The sequence below is a fragment of the Physeter macrocephalus genome, chromosome 1 (assembly GCF_002837175.3).
Source record: "Physeter macrocephalus isolate SW-GA chromosome 1, ASM283717v5, whole genome shotgun sequence".
NCBI lineage: Eukaryota > Metazoa > Chordata > Mammalia > Artiodactyla > Physeteridae > Physeter > Physeter macrocephalus.
The window spans coordinates 29,172,312-29,188,791 of NC_041214.2; the positions used below are offsets into that span (position 1 = coordinate 29,172,312).

At 37.8% G+C, this 16,480-nt stretch overlaps 1 protein-coding gene across 2 annotated transcripts in view; it reads right to left on the bottom strand.

Moving 5' to 3' along the window:
- The window catches only part of COPB2 (COPI coat complex subunit beta 2), a 30,145-nt gene that overhangs the window by 9,572 nt on the left and 4,093 nt on the right, over positions 1-16,480 (bottom strand). The window contains exons 2-13 of one of the 2 annotated variants that reach the window (XM_007113368.4): positions 15,884-16,021; positions 11,400-11,486; positions 11,067-11,193; positions 10,046-10,194; positions 8,028-8,174; positions 7,238-7,337; positions 6,447-6,589; positions 5,997-6,196; positions 4,566-4,676; positions 1,454-1,542; positions 1,265-1,371; positions 55-198 (exon numbers count right to left, since the gene is read on the bottom strand). In XM_007113368.4, the coding sequence (XP_007113430.1) occupies positions 55-198; positions 1,265-1,371; positions 1,454-1,542; positions 4,566-4,676; positions 5,997-6,196; positions 6,447-6,589; positions 7,238-7,337; positions 8,028-8,174; positions 10,046-10,194; positions 11,067-11,193; positions 11,400-11,486; positions 15,884-16,021 (1,542 nt within the window). The remainder of the gene's footprint in view (positions 1-54; positions 199-1,264; positions 1,372-1,453; positions 1,543-4,565; positions 4,677-5,996; positions 6,197-6,446; positions 6,590-7,237; positions 7,338-8,027; positions 8,175-10,045; positions 10,195-11,066; positions 11,194-11,399; positions 11,487-15,883; positions 16,022-16,480) is intronic. The other variant, XM_007113369.4, reaches the window with a different exon arrangement.

Here is a 16,480-nt window from a genome sequence, read left to right on the forward strand (position 1 = left end):
TATAAGAATATAAATCATTTAAAAACAAAGCTAAAGTTGTGCTGATGCAATTACTTCAAAGCCATCTTCAATGCCATCTTCAGTAACTCCCTCATGTGTTTCCTGTGCAGCCAAAACTTTTTCCGACAGATATTTAAGGATAAAAAATGACTCTTCAGTGGCAATACAGACTAGCTCTCCAGAGTCAGACCAGAAAATCTGCAACATGACAAACAAAAACACAGATAAATGATTTCGGATTTCTGAGTGGGTATGACAAACTGCATACACTTTGTTTCCTACAAGATTTATCTTCCTACATTAAAATACTAAGTATACACTTAACAATTTTGTCATGTATATACACGCATATTTGGGAGGGTGGATAGGGCCCTACTGTTCTATTTATAGAAATGGAAAGACCTAAGGGAGGCAGCAAGGAGCGCTGGCAGTAAGTGCCAGGTGTGCTGAGATTCAGAGGAGCACTAGCCTAGTCCCTATTGCTCTAGAATTGTGTTTCTCACTTTTTTTTTCTTTCCCATTATGACTCCCACCCCAAACCTTTTTTAGGCATTTTTTTCCCTATCACCTTCCCCTGAAGTTTTAGTATCACAGATACTATATGTCTATACATATATTAATACATAAACATATACATAAGGTACACAAACACATAATGTGTATAAACATATGAGCATCTATGCTTTATAGATAAAGAGAGTACTTTTTTTCATCAATTGGTTTCAGGAACCAATTTCTTCCCCCCAGGGGACGACATCCCCCTGCTGAAAATGCATGCTCTCGAAGACAGAACCAGGATGCTGGGGAGGTGGATTTGTCTCCACAGATAATTTCCTGACAGTTAAAGCTGTCAAAGAAGCAGGCAGATCTAAAGGTTGAAAACTTTGTCACTGGAGAACGGCCACCTAAATTTTAAACAGCCATTATCAGGTAAAGTGTGAAAAGGCTTTCTGAACTGAGTGGGAGACTTGCAGGCCCTTCCAGGTCAAGAACTCCCTGGCGACTTATCTTCAAAGCATGAAAGCCATTTAAAATATGAACAGCACTTGGCATTTGTATAACTTTATACTTTTCAAAAAGCCCAACATCTACTGCCTCACTCAAATAGCACGACTCTCCTTTTCTGAGCAATCCTGAGGTACATGGCACTGTGTCCAGCACAATGGAACAGGGACAGCAGGGTACAAGGATGTTTTTTGGCCTCAGGGACTCAGAACTTGTCACAAAGATGTACACTCCAAAAACAGCAATGGAGGGAGCTCACGTGTTTGGGCTGAATTTCAATTCTGCGTATGAGTTCTGTATTGTCCCAGTCATAGAAAGCTAAGCCATTTACAGATCTGACTCCCAGTAAGAAGCCTCCATAGATACCTAAAAAGAACAAAAAAAATTTTAGATGTTTTTGAGCCATTACAAAGCTTCTAAAATTGTATCATATATAAACAGCACTCACTTTCAGCTCCAAAATCTGGTTTAAATGATTTTTTTTCCTTAAAGTTCTTAAATATCTTTACAACACTGTTGCTCTCTCTTATTGCATATCTGGGGGGAAAAAAAAGGAAAGCAAACATAGCACATTATGTATATACTAAACTGCAATTCCACCAAATGTTACAAATATCTTCAAATATATGAGTAGTGAATTATGCAAAAATACAAAATTAATAGTTGAAAATTCAATAATATATTTTTTCCTGAAAGATGAGAGACCTGCTTACAGTTGGACAAATAATGAATGGCTTTCACAAGGTCTATTACACAAATTACTAGGGCTTACAAACTATTTTAGAAGCTGAAAAGATCCAAATGTTCCTCAATAGGTGAATAACTAAACCAACTGTGGTCTGTTCATACAATGGAACACTACTCTGCAAAAAAGGGAACCAATTACCCCTCCACACAACGACATGGATGAATCTCAAAAACATTACGCTGAGCAAAAACAAGCCAGACTAAGAGTGCATACCACACAACTCCACTGACATGAAACCCTAAAGAAGACAAATCTAATCTACTGGGGAGTAGGGGCTGGGGTGCTGACTGTTAAGGGACACAAGGGGATTGTTTTTGAGATGACAGAAATGTTCTATATATCTTGATTGTGCTGGTGGTTACGGATTATATCCATTTGTCCAAATTCACTGAAATATACACTTAAAACAGTGCATTTTATTTGGTATAAATTATACCTCAATAAAAGTAACTTAAAAAATAAAAACTTTTATTGTAAGTGGCTCATTAGTCAGCCATGTTTGGCAACAACTTAATAAATCATATATACTCAGGCCTCTGCCTTGAAAAGGGGCTGTGGTTGGATACTCGGGAGTATATGAGGAAGTGATTCGACAAGTGCTTTGCTCAAGACGGAAAAGATGCTGAACAGGGTCTGGGCTGGATAAAGCTGAAAAGAGGAAACTATCAAAACGGAGGGAGAGGTTATGTTGAGAGAGGTAAGGCGACCACGCTTAAGATGGTAACAAAGTACCTTTTAGTATATGGAACTGTGCATGAATGAGTTTATTTAGGAAATTTATGAAAAGATCTTACCTCTCAGTGACCTTTTGTTAAAAAATAAAAAGCATGCATCTTACTATGCAACACTGAGGCTTAAGTTACCCACTGCTGGCAGAAGAGGCAACACAAAATATGGGGAAAACAAAACTAAGAAAACTGTAAAGATGTAATTCAGTGTCTAAAAAAAACGTGTAAGCCCCGAAGTTTATTACATGCACCAAACAGGAATCAAAATGGAACCGGTCACTGACTATAATAATTGAGACGTAAATTTTTCCTGTTTTTAATGAGACTATTTTATGAACATTTTGAATTCAGACAGAATTTGTTAAGAATGGGACATGAGTAAAGAAATACTTTTATTTGAATTACGCAGCTAAATGTGGTTTTTCCCCTTTTCTCCACTTTATTTAGAGATGTATAAAATTTGAGGATGCTTAAAGTTTATGCAAGGAATGAACAGACTTAATTAGATATAAGTTCCTAAAAGGCATTCTGTTACTGTTCTGAGGAAACAGGTTCCTCTGTGTTGTTCTGTTTCATTTTCAAATTAGGATCCCAAGTCCTTGATTTAGATTCTCAAGGAGGGTGATGATATGTTTAAATAAAATTAAATGGATCCTAAGATTGTAAAAAAAGAGAATGGGAGGTAACATTACAGAAAATGAGGTTTTTTTAAAACATCTTTATTGGAGTATAATTGCTTTACAATGTTGTGTTAGTTTCTGCTGTATAACAAAGTGAATCAGTTATATGCATACGTATATCCCCCTATCCCCTCCCTCTTGCATCTCCCTCCCACCCTCCTTATCCCACCCCTTTAGGTGGTTGCAAAGCACCGAGATGACCTCCTTGTGCTATGCAGCTGCTTCCCACTAGCTATCTATTTTACATTTGGTACTGTATATATGTCCATGCCACTCTCTCACTTCATCCCAGCTTACCCTTCCCCCTCCCCCATGTTCTCAAGTCCACTCTCTACATCTGTGTCTTTATTCCTGTCCTGCCCCTAGGTTCATCAGAACTTTTTTTTTTTTTAGATTCCATATATATGTGTTAGCATAAGGTATTTGTTTTTCTCTTTCTGACTTACTTCACTCTGTATGACAGACTCTAGGTCCATCCTCCTCACTATAAATAACTCAATTTCGTTTCTTTTTATGGCTGAGTAATATTCCATTGTATATATGTGCCACATCTTCTTTATCCATTCATCTGCTGATGGACACTTAGGTTGTTTCCATGTCCTGGCTGTTGTAAACAGACCTGCAATGGCAGGGCAGGAATAAAGACGCAGACATAGAGAACTGACTTGAGGACACGGCAGGGAGGGGAAGCTGGGATGAAGTGAGCGAGCAGCACTGACATATATACACACTACCAAATGTAAGATGGATGGCTAGTGGGAAGCTGCTGCATAGCACAGGGAGATCAGCCCGGTGCTTTGTGACCACCTAGAGGGATGGGACGGGGAGGGTGGGAGGGAGACGCAAGAGGGAGGAGATATGGAGATATATGTATACATACAGCTTATTCACTTTGTTGTACAGTAGAAACCAACACAACAGTGTAAATCAGTTATACTCCAATAAAGATATTTAAAAAAAAAGATTCATTGAGGTTTTCATCAAGATTACATCAGAATCTAGCATCTCTCCCCAGCAGCTCAGAAAAGGGCAGCAGCAGCTCAGGATGCCAGGTCCTGGGGAGGGCCTGCCATGGTCTTGATTTGTGGGCCTACTTTGCCTTCACCCCATAAGTATCAGGCCCTGCCATGGGCTCCACCACGGAAATAGGTGCTGGGTCCCCGGTTTAATGTGATTATTATATCAGATTGAGTGAGCCAGCTCAATACTGAACACAGAAAAGGCAGAGGCAGCTCAGCTTGCATAGCTGCCCCTGACCAATCTTCCAACACAGCTCTGGTGAGAACTGTTCTTTACCATGGTGAAGCACAGCCTACACTGAGCTTTGCGAACCTCTTTAATACAGCTGCACAGGACACCTATAGGCAATCAGGGCGAGCTGGATATGACACAGCCAAAACTTACTCTGAAGAATCGTGGGCCCACGCAAACTCCTGGGCAGACCCAAAGCTCTTGTTTCTCAGTGCCATTGCTGTGTAGATGATATATTCGCCATCACCACACACCACAACAAACCTAGAAATTACAGAACCCAGGGAGTGAAGTACAGAGGACCAATGACATGTAAAAGTTCAGAAACAATGATTCATCTTTATGGTGAAATATTTCTAATAGCAAACGTTATTTCAGTTGACTGTTACAAATGAACCTATTATCTTTTAAAGTTATATATTTCTCTGAATACGGAGCTAGACATAAATATTCCACCCAACAAATCAAAAGCAGATTATGAAGAGGGGGTTACTGCTGAAAATGTTACTGCAGTGGCCTATCTTATAAACAAAGGGTCAGGAAGATGAGAAAGGGTGGAGGCACACAGGGGAAGATTCCCCTAATTCGACAAGCATCTGTTGAGCACCAAGATGCTTGGCAGTTTGCTCATTACATTTACACCACAGGAAGGCACTATCTTGTTGCAAGGCTATCTTCATTTTAAAGCTGATCATTCAAATGAATAAAGATATCTTACCCCAGTTTTTAATGACTGTTAAATTTATCAAAATAAACAGGATATTTTAACATTTAAATATAAGAAAAAAAGAATGTTGCATAGTCAAAATTTTCTCAATAGACATACTGGCTGTTATTAGATTGCCAAAGGTGAAACGTAAAACTTAAGCAAGAAACATTTTATGATATTAAGGGGAAAAAATGCAATGTGTTCTTAATCTTCATAAGAAACTTTTATTACAAGTAATTATGGATACCATTTACTGAACTAGGCAGCGTACTTGGTTTATATACTCTGTCTTTTTTAATACTCAGGACAGCATTATAAAATGCCAAGATCTGTTGTAAAATAATTTTTAAAACTCACAGGTTTAAACTTATTGTACTAGAAACTCTCCTCTCACAAGATGTTCAGTGCTTTACAAATCTTAAGGGAGAAACAGAGCTGATGATTCAAACTACAGAGAAGCAGCAGAATTATTAGCAGTCCCAACATTTTTTCAAAAGACAAAGACCTCACAACTCTTCTTCTTAAGAGCAATGAGTCAGCAAGTATTTACAGAGCACCCACTAAGTCTCAGGGTAAGACATGATTCTAGGCCTTGAAGGAGTGTAAGGACACATACCAACACATTTGAAATAAAGAGTCAACACAAAACTATTCAACTGTTCAAAACTGCATGGTGGGATAAGGCCAGGAAGGCAACTATGCTTCACCTTGCATGCCAACCCGATCAGAAGCATGGCTGCCTGCTGCTGTGTTGAGAATTGTGAGGCCATGGCAAAAGCTCAATGAGGAATGCCCACCAAAGGGCAGGGGTGGGATATGCTGTGGATATGCAAACATACACAGAAGCCCGGAGAGAGATTTTGGTGGTGGCTTACCGCCCATTAGGATTGTGCTGGATAGTCTGAGGGTATATTTCACAACTGCCCATATCCTTTACTGCCAGTGGCAATCTTTCTCCATCTTTAATTTCAGCATCTCCCATTGCTTTTAGGTTGGCCTGCTGGACTTCTGAATGTTTGGCCCAAATTATCTTTCCATTGGCATCCATGGACATGGCAGGCTCCTCCCGACCAAGCTGGAGGAATGACAAATGACTCTTAGCAACGAAAAGGAAACCAAAATAAAACGACAACAAAATAAAACCACGACAAAATAAACATTTTCTATTTTCATTTAATGGAGGGCTCCTTTCTTCCACTTTAAGTCTCCGGTGCTTAATCTCTTGAGCTTAATGACAGAAGTGCCAGTTTAACAAAACTGGTGACTTGGAAGATAATTGCTTCCCCTATGTCCATCTATTCAGAGACAGTGTAATGAGAGATTACCTTCACAATGATGCTCCCTTCATCATAGCCCAAAGCAACGTTGTTGGACCCTCGCAGGCTGGCCACACACCATACCCTCTCCATGCCATAATTCAATGTGCTCTCAAGGCGATAGGTGCTTGAATGCCAAATACGCACGGTTCCTGAAAAGAACCATGTGAATATGCCCTTTTGATATGAACATCCAAGAATGAACTGTCAGGGGAACCAGCCACATGGAAGTCTTTCTATTCAAACAGAACACACTTCCTGACAGCTTAATTTCTTGATCTATAGTCTGTGATTTTATAAAGCAACATAAATAAATAATAGAAAATTTATAAGAAACTAAAACTAAGAAATGTGATCTTAAGTGTGAAATAATGACAGGATTCCTGGGTACGGTGCCCACTATGTGCCAGATGCTTTCTATACGTGATTTCTTCACATCCTTTCACTGTAATCCCATGAGGCAGATATATCTATGCCCATTTCATAATGTACCCAAACCACACATCTATGAAGTGGCAGAGGCTGAATTTGACCCCGGGCTTTTAGACTCCAAAGCACAGGCTTTTTCAGCTTTTCTCTAGCACTTCTGGGTGTCCTCTTATTTAAGTAACAGAGTCAAAACACATTAGAATGATGCTGATAATAATGCCCCTTTACTCTTTTATAGCTTAAGTAGTCTACTCTAATAAAAATATCAAAATCCTTTGAAACTTCCAATGAAAATGCAGGGCACTAGCCAGCTTAAATATCCACTTAGTAATGATATTAAACACAGGAATAAATATCCATTTCTAACTTACCATCTTCTGAACCTGTGATGATAATTGGCAGCTCAGGATGAAAACTGGCACAAGACACATTTTGGGCGTGTCCCTCCAGTGTCTGTACACATGTTTTATTCTGTAATCAGTACACAGAAAACACTTTTATTAGTGGCAAACAATAACTCATCCTTAATTTTCCCAGTGCACAGATACATAATAAATAAGAGTGGTTATGACATCTAAACAGTATTCAGTACAGAGATTTTTGAAACAGAACCATCTAACCGTGTACACATTTTCTCTAATTATTTGATAGTACAGGCAAATGTAAATATAACTATCACATTTAAAGAAGAAAACACAACACACCCCTGAAAGATGTGGTCTTCATCTAAGTATCATTCCCTCAAATTCCTAAGATAATGTCTTTAATATTTTTATCCTGTATTTAAACACAAATTTGAGTATCTCAGTACAACTGGTTTCTAGGCCTCATTTTATTAACTGTTTATTGAAATTTTGATGTGAGAAACAAAAAAATAAAAATTTAACATACTCTTGGAGATAAAAAGTGTAGTAACATACCTAGGTTTACAAAAGTCTTTGTGGCAAAATGATTGTACCATGGCGATGTCATGACATTATTCATTTGTCTGCTAGTTTTCAAATATCAATGAAAGTCTGAGACCACAGTTTAGGTGCAAATTCTGATGCCTTAAGTTATTATGCTATAAACAGAGTTCAACAACCCAAGTTTTAACTGTCTTGTAAGAAACAGTAAGAAGCATATCTAACATATGGCAAGTAAGTTATGAAAAAACTGTACCTGATAGTCCCATATTTTCACAAGACGGTCATCTGCACCTGAAATGAGGTATGGTTTGTCGCCCCCACTGTAGTAATCAATGCAGTTCACACCTTTTTCATGTCCCTCCAGAGTGAAGTTTGGTGACGAGGAACCCAGCTGCCACACCTTCAGAGAGTAACAGCACCTGCCAGTCAATATGGGGCCTTGCTTTTCAGAAGGCAGCTCCACCACACCCGACAGGTCATATAAATGCCAAAGCTGGGGGGAGAGGCGCTGAAGAATGCTCATTTTTTCACCCACTTGTTTTTGTTTTTTCTCACTTTCCTTGAATTTCCAGGGGGCAGAATCACTATAGCATTCTCTGAAAAATGCCAATTTCCAGGCTTTATCCCTAGAGATTATGATTCAGTGGATGTACAATGAAGCCCAAGAATCTAGATATTTTTAACAGACAACCCAGGTGTCTTGACTTTGAGAAACACTACTTTAAGGGCAGGAAATGACTTCATGAGAGATTTAATATAAAGCTAATGAAAGTGGACTTATTAGTAGGACGTATTAAAAGGAGAAAAGTACTGCTTAGTCAAAAAATTAAAAGTATGGAAAAGTAGTCAAATATTACTACAGCACTGGTATTGAGCTTTACCTTTACAAATATTTATTTTGTATGCCTACTACATGGGAGGCCCTGTGGGGAGTATAAAGATGTGTAAACAAACTTTACTAGAGCCAAAGATAAGACAATTTTTGTCTTCAAGATATACCTAATTTAGTGAAGAAAGTTTAAAACTAATTTCAAAGTTTCAACCTATGTCAAAAGCAAGGACAATGCAGTGAAAGGAAAAAAAATAAAGTAAGCCGAAGTCTAAGATATTCAACATATAACATTTAATAATAAATTGTCAGACAAACAGCATATAACATTTTATAAAAGTTAAAGGAAAACTAATAACAATGTTATATAGATGTAAGCCTATACATGCAAGTCAAAGTTTATGTAATGTGTATTTTAAATCTATGCATATAGAAATATTTTAAATATTACAGTGGGAAAAGGAATGTATTTACACTCACTGCAACATGTATTAAGCATCTAGTATAGGCAAGGCACTGTGCTGCTTGCTAACGTGTGTCTGCTTGGGGGAGGGGGTAACACACAGTTCCTGCCCCAAACATCAACATTTCAGTGATAAGAATTTCTGGAGACACGTTCATTATTATTCAACATGAAGGCCATAATAGAGGCAAAAAGCGAGGGAAGGAACGGGATGAAAATGACTGGCTCTGTCTAGAGGTGAAATGAAGGTCTGAAGAGAGCGTCTCAGAGTAAATAACTGTGCTAATAAGCCTTGAAAGATGAGTAATTCTCCAGAGGAAAAGAAATCAAAATGGCAGAATAAAGAATACTGCAGGCAGAAGGATCAGCTGAATTAGGTAAGGTTCTGTGAACATTCAGGGCTTTTCTAGAAAATGGTGAGTAGACCAGCGTTACTGGAGATATCTCATAGCATTAGCTAAGGCTAGTCTTGGAAACACTTGTATTCCACACCAAGGCATTTGGACTTTATCCTTAGACTGGGAACTGACAAGATGGAATCCATGTTTTAGAAAGATAACTGGAAGCAGTATGGAGAAATGAAGTAAGAAAAAGAATGGAAGCAGATGACATTTAAATATAAAACAGATTAATAATCAGCAGAGGTCAACAACAAACATACTAAAGGAGAGGAAAGAGTGACCTAGAGAAGATACAGGCATTTTCTTATTCTGGGTGTGCAGAGGTTTAAAAAGTCTTACACCATATTGCTTCCACATGGAAAAACACTCCTTCATTAAGAGCACTGAGCTGCCACACTGTTCTTCTCAACAGAATATGCCCCTCTGGATCAAAATGAGAAACCCTATTTTGCTTCAAAATGAGCTTTTGAGAGAAACTTCTCAGACAGGAATAACTTTCTGGGCAGCCAGTAGTAAAATACCTGACACAACTATATTTCACCAACAATCATAACTGACACCAACAGTGGACATCCTACCTTGATAGTCCTGTCCAAAGAAGCGCTGGCAAACTGATTGTTATCTTTGGGGTTGATCACAATCTGCATAACATAATGGGTGTGTCCTTCAAACACTTGTGAACAAGACCATTTTTTATCCCAGTCCCAGAGTTTAATAAGCATGTCATCTAGACCAAAAGAAAGTCTCCAGTTAGTTGCAATTTCTATTTCTTTCATTCAGAACTAAGGTGCAGAGTCTCTGTGCCTTTAAGGCAGCAAATCTAACACAAATCATATATTCCATGTCTTAAAGAAACAGAATCGGAATTGAACAGATTTTTCAAAATGCTTATTTATTCTAAGAATAAATTTAACTCTCTAAAGAGTGGAGATAAAAGAGAGATTACTAATAGCAAACATACATATTTCATGGAAAAAAATTTCAGACAGACTCAATGGGCTTTACAGAATGATGAAAGAGGAACAAGTATGATTAGAGTCTAAGTATGAATGAATAATGATGGCAATGACTATTTCAGAAATAAGCATTTCTCTTTTAATACAAGATTGGTTAAAAAAAAAAAAAAGTTTTGAGTTACTTCTCAATCTCTAAATTAAAAATGTTTCAAAGAGCTATTACCAGTTCAGTGCAACTGGTTTTAAATGCCTTCCAAAAGCTCCACTGTTTTATACGTAATACCAAGGAGCAAACTAGTCTAAGTATAAAGATAAAAATGACTAGGGTATATGGCAATCTGCCAAAAACTCACTCAATCAGCATGTAAATTAGCTTTCTGTTCAGCAGACGTTTCAGCATCTAGACCTGCAGGTCTTCCCTGACGGGAACTGGAGCAACTGCTATACAAATCCTAAGTAGAGCTGATATTCATTAAAATGCGAAAGTAAGCAGCATTGATAGCACATTAATGGATTTAAATAGTTTAAAGGCTGCTTGGAATTAGAACTCTGCTTGTAACAGCAGTAAAAGAATTGCATGTCTCACTGAATGAAAATGAATTACTCAAAGAGACGCACATGACCAAAAGGGGTCATCTCTTACCGCTGCTAGTTAGAATGAAAGGCTGGGTTGGATGAACAGCAATACAGCGAATGTAGTCTGAATGAGCTTCAAACATATGAACTCTCTCCAGAGTGTTGTAGTTGAACACTCTAATCTGCATGTCATCCTAGAAATGGAAAGTTTAACACCATCGTTACTGTTATGAAGTAAATTGTACAAAAAAAGTATACTATAGGCTCAGGGTATAAAGCCCAGGTTCCAAACCAATGCACTAATTAACAAAACAAAGCAAGAGTCAAAGCTCTGCGACTCGCCCCCAAAGCAGCCACTGACAGGTTCAGAGATGGGTTAGAAGTGCACGGAATTACTTACCGCTCCCGTCACAGCCCAATTCTTCCTCGCAACAAACTTGGCAGCTCGAACAGGAAGATCACATACTTCAAATGTTTTCACCAGTGTCTTAAAAATTTCACAAGAATATACACTTTGAGTCATGAGAAAATAACTGAAAAATCTATTCTGTTATATTTAAAACATCCGATTTTTAATATCACTACTAATCATAAAATGTTCTCAGGCTAAAATATAAAAGTGTAACAGTCAAATGAAAAAAATAGACCAAAGATCTTTTCTTTAACAGATTCAAAGTGCAAATACTTATAAATGATAAAAGAAAGCAAATGTCAGCAAGATGAAGCTCCCCATCCTCTGTGCTCCAGCCCTTCTCTACTTCTCTAGCTTCATCCTTGGCTACTCTCAGTGCCTTACCTTTGCTCATGTTCCCTCCGCCTAAAAACCCACCCACAGGACCTTATACTCCACTTTCACAACATAGCACATTCATGATTACGTGTTTAATGTCAATCTTTCCTGCTAAGACCCCTGAGGGCAGGAATCTTGTTCACCACTGTATACCTAGAGCCTAGAACAGTGGCTGAAAAACAATGAATTTGTAATAAGTATTTGTTGAATGAATTAGCCCCTAGTTTTCTTCTTTTAAAAATTAAACCCATAAACTCATAAAATGAACTTATAAACAAGATACAATTCTTTTGTACACTTCAGCAATATGCTTCCATACAGATGCCATTTCCTTTTAGTGAAGTACGAGAACACAGTGATTTAGCTGTCCCTTAAAGCTGCTCAGAATAGAATTATATACACAGGATAAAGGTGGAAAACTAGGAGACCCTGCTAGAAAGAGCAGGGATGAATGCATCTCTTTGTCCTCCCACTTTGATGCCTTGCTCTTTAGAATTCTGAAAATCAAACTATCACTTTTCAATCTCTCTTTCTGTACGAGAGAATAATGAAAAGAGCATATTCTGATTGATTAACCATATGCACCAAATTTAAAAATAGGGACTGGTTCACAAGAACTGTTGAGCCCACTCTGGCTTCCTGAGCAAGACTTCAAAGATTCTTCAGTCAAAGGCTGAATAAGTGGGGACATAAGCTCCAACCTGCACAACCACTAGCAGCTGACTGCGATACAGACACTGCGAACAGGTAGAACATGCAACCTATGAGATGACGGACAAGTCCATGAAAGCTACTGAGGAGTCAACAAATTCAGGGATCTGCTGAGCAATAAACCATAAAGCAGCTACAGAACTAACAGTCATGTTTCAGGTCCATGTTAAGTGCTGTGGCTGATACAAATGACCTAAGGGATGGTCTTCCCACTCCAGAAGCTAAACAAGCTGAACAGAAGGAAACACTACACACTCAACATGTAAACCACCAGCGAAATGTAAGAAAATAAAGAAACACTTGTATGGTGCCTTATAGGTCTCGTACACAATTTTATCAATTTGATTTAATCCTTCTAACAATCCTGCGAAGTAAAGAAGGCAACATATCATCTTCATTTAGGTAAGTAAACTGAGCCTCAACGTGGTTAAAAGGCTTGCCCACATCATTTAATTAGCAGGGAAACTGCACCAGCTTCCCACTAGCTGTCTATTTTACATTTGGTAGCATATATATGTCCATGCTACTCTCTCACTTCATCCCAGCTTCCCCTTCCCCCACTGTGTCCTCAAGTCCATTCCCCATATCTGTGTCTTTATTCCTGCCCTGCCACTAGGTTCATCAGTATCAATTTTTTAGCTTCTATATATATGCGTTAGCATATGGTATTTGTTTATCTCTTTCTGACTTACTTCACTCTATACGAGACTCTAGGTCCATCCACCTCACTACAAATAACTCAGTTTCGTTCCTTTTCATGACTGAGAAATATTCCATTGTATATATAACATACTGATTTTTTAACTGCTGCACCCACCACCTCAAAGAGTATAATATCTCCTATTTGAAATTCAAGTACATTTGAATTTACTTCCAAAAACCTTTCTGGCTCTTTCAAGAATTTTGCTCTCAATACACGAGTGGCAAGTAACTTCTGTTGGTGATAAAAAGAGGAAAAGCAGGGAGAACCAAAAATAGATCAACCATTCAACAAAAACTTACTATCTTCTATGAGCCTGTCTGCCAGGTACCCACTTGGAATAACAATGGGAATTAACACTAGGATAATCCCTGTCCTCATAAAACCTCCATTTTTGAAGAAAAGAAGGAAATTAATTAGACAAAAAATTACCAATGAGATGAATTATGAAAGGGGAAGTAGATGGCCCTGCAGGAGGGCACAGAAGGGTACAGAAAGAAAAACGAAGCAAAGTAGATGACCCAGATAAAGCAGAGTTATGTTACAGTAAAACCTGGAGAAAGATAAGGGAAGTACACCTGGGCTTTAGAGCACAACTATAGTGAAATGACAGAGCTGAGAAATGGTTAAATGGAGCTGATAGAGGGGACTCCAGGGAGCATTAGGAAGCACGGTGGGGTTGGAGCAGGTACCAGTATATCTGCTAAGCATAAAATCTGAACGGTTTTAAACATAGGGAGAGACCATCTTGCCCCTAGGTTCTTCATGACCTTTTTTTTTTTTTTTTTTTTTTTTTAGATTCCATATATATGTGTTAGCATACGGTATTTGTTTTTCTCTTTCTGACTTACTTCACTCTGTATGACAGTCTCTAGGTCCATCCACCTCACTACAAATAACTCAGTTTCGTTCCTTTTCATGACTGAGAAATATTCCATTGTATATATAACATACTGATTTTTTAACTGCTGCACCCACCACCTCAAAGAGTATAATATCTCCTATTTGAAATTCAAGTACATTTGAATTTACTTCCAAAAACCTTTCTGGCTCTTTCAAGAATTTTGCTCTCAATACACGAGTGGCAAGTAACTTCTGTTGGTGATAAAAAGAGGAAAAGCAGGGAGAACCAAAAATAGATCAACCATTCAACAAAAACTTACTATCTTCTATGAGCCTGTCTGCCAGGTACCCACTTGGAATAACAATGGGAATTAACACTAGGATAATCCCTGTCCTCATAAAACCTCCATTTTTGAAGAAAAGAAGGAAATTAATTAGACAAAAAATTACCAATGAGATGAATTATGAAAGGGGAAGTAGATGGCCCTGCAGGAGGGCACAGAAGGGTACAGAAAGAAAAACGAAGCAAAGTAGATGACCCAGATAAAGCAGAGTTATGTTACAGTAAAACCTGGAGAAAGATAAGGGAAGTACACCTGGGCTTTAGAGCACAACTATAGTGAAATGACAGAGCTGAGAAATGGTTAAATGGAGCTGATAGAGGGGACTCCAGGGAGCATTAGGAAGCACGGTGGGGTTGGAGCAGGTACCAGTATATCTGCTAAGCATAAAATCTGAACGGTTTTAAACATAGGGAGAGAGCAGATCCTCCCTGCCACCCCACCCACACAAAAGCAGTTAACAAGCATACTCTCCGCATCAAGGCAAAAGGAATGCACAAGATAAAAGATTTGAAGTCGCAGGACAGAAATTCTGAATTAGTGATATACTGATAAAAGGAAAGTTTATTATTCACTAGGTCAACAAATAATTATTGAGCCCTTACTGTGTGTCAGGTAATGTCACAGGCACTGGGATACAGCAGAGAACAAAGTGTTAATGTGAATAAAATGTCACTGGTGAGACTTGGCTGAGTGTGTAGTCCTTACTGTTTCATTAGAGTGATATAAGCTGTAAGGGTGTTTTTAGGTTTACTCCTGAACTTGGTTCCCTATGGCCTATTTTTGCCATCTTAAGTCCCCCAAATGTGAGTTTTATCTGGATTTTAAGAACTTAATCTTGGATGTTGGGGATAATTACTGTATAAATAGACTCAAAACTGTATGGTACGTTCTGTACTTTGAAAGAAAAAGATTAAGGATGGCCAACAAAGACTGGAAAAGATAAGACAAACTAAGCTGAAAGACCTATTATTTACTCAGATGAAAGCATTTAAGGGAAATAATCCGTAAAAGGCACATTCTCATGTGTACTGAAAAGCTGACTACAAATCTCTCTCTGATATAATCTATAATTTGTATGGCTGACTGAAAGTTACCTGCATCATGCATTACAGTGAGCACTTGGGGAAAATTTAATAAAAGTAAAAATCCCATTCTTAAGGTTGTTAGAATACTCACTGAATGGAAAATTAAGTACCATTAAATACTTTCATCTACAGCAAGTGATCTTATATTGGCGTCAGTTTCCTTAATTTCAAAGTAGAGCTAATACTACCTATCTCAGAACTTAACACTTAAATATTGGATATAATGAGCCCAGACAGTTTCTCCCACAAGCTCTACCCTCATAAATGTTAGTTTATCTTTATTAAAAATACTTCATACTAATTTATTTAAGAAAGCAGTACGCATATACTACTGAACTCTGTTATATTTCTTCTCTTTCATTATAAACAGATTAAGATAATATTTCTAATAAAGTCTTTAAAAATTCCTACCTGTGTTTCATGATTCCAAACGCACACACTGCCATTGTAAAGACTCGCCAACATCCATGGCTCTGTAGGATGCAAATCCACACTCTTAACTCGATCAGATCGAGCAGTTAGCTTTCTCTTGATATCGAGTCGCAGAGGCTAAGGACAAACATAAAAAAAAACAAAACATAAAAAACAAACATTAAATTGCTATGCTAAATAAAACATGCTTGAGATCTTAACTAAAAACAGTGCATTAACATGCCTACAAAACAATTCAGTTTTTACTTTGCTAAATTACAGACACAATTTGAAGTCTAAAGCACATACTTATTCACTCATATATACAAAAAATATGAGTATTTAAAAATTTTTAATTTGTAGCAGCACTTGTCAGACTTTTTGGTCTTAGGACACCTTTACAGTCTTAATTTTTGAGGACACTAAAAACCTTCTTTCTAGATAGATTATATTTATTAATATTACCATGTTAAAAATTAAAACTGAGATAACGTTAAAATATTTGTATATTAATTCATTTTCAAAAATGAACTAAACCGGGCTTCCCTGGTGGCGCAGTGGTTGAGAGTCCGCCTGCCGATGCAGGGGACACGGGTT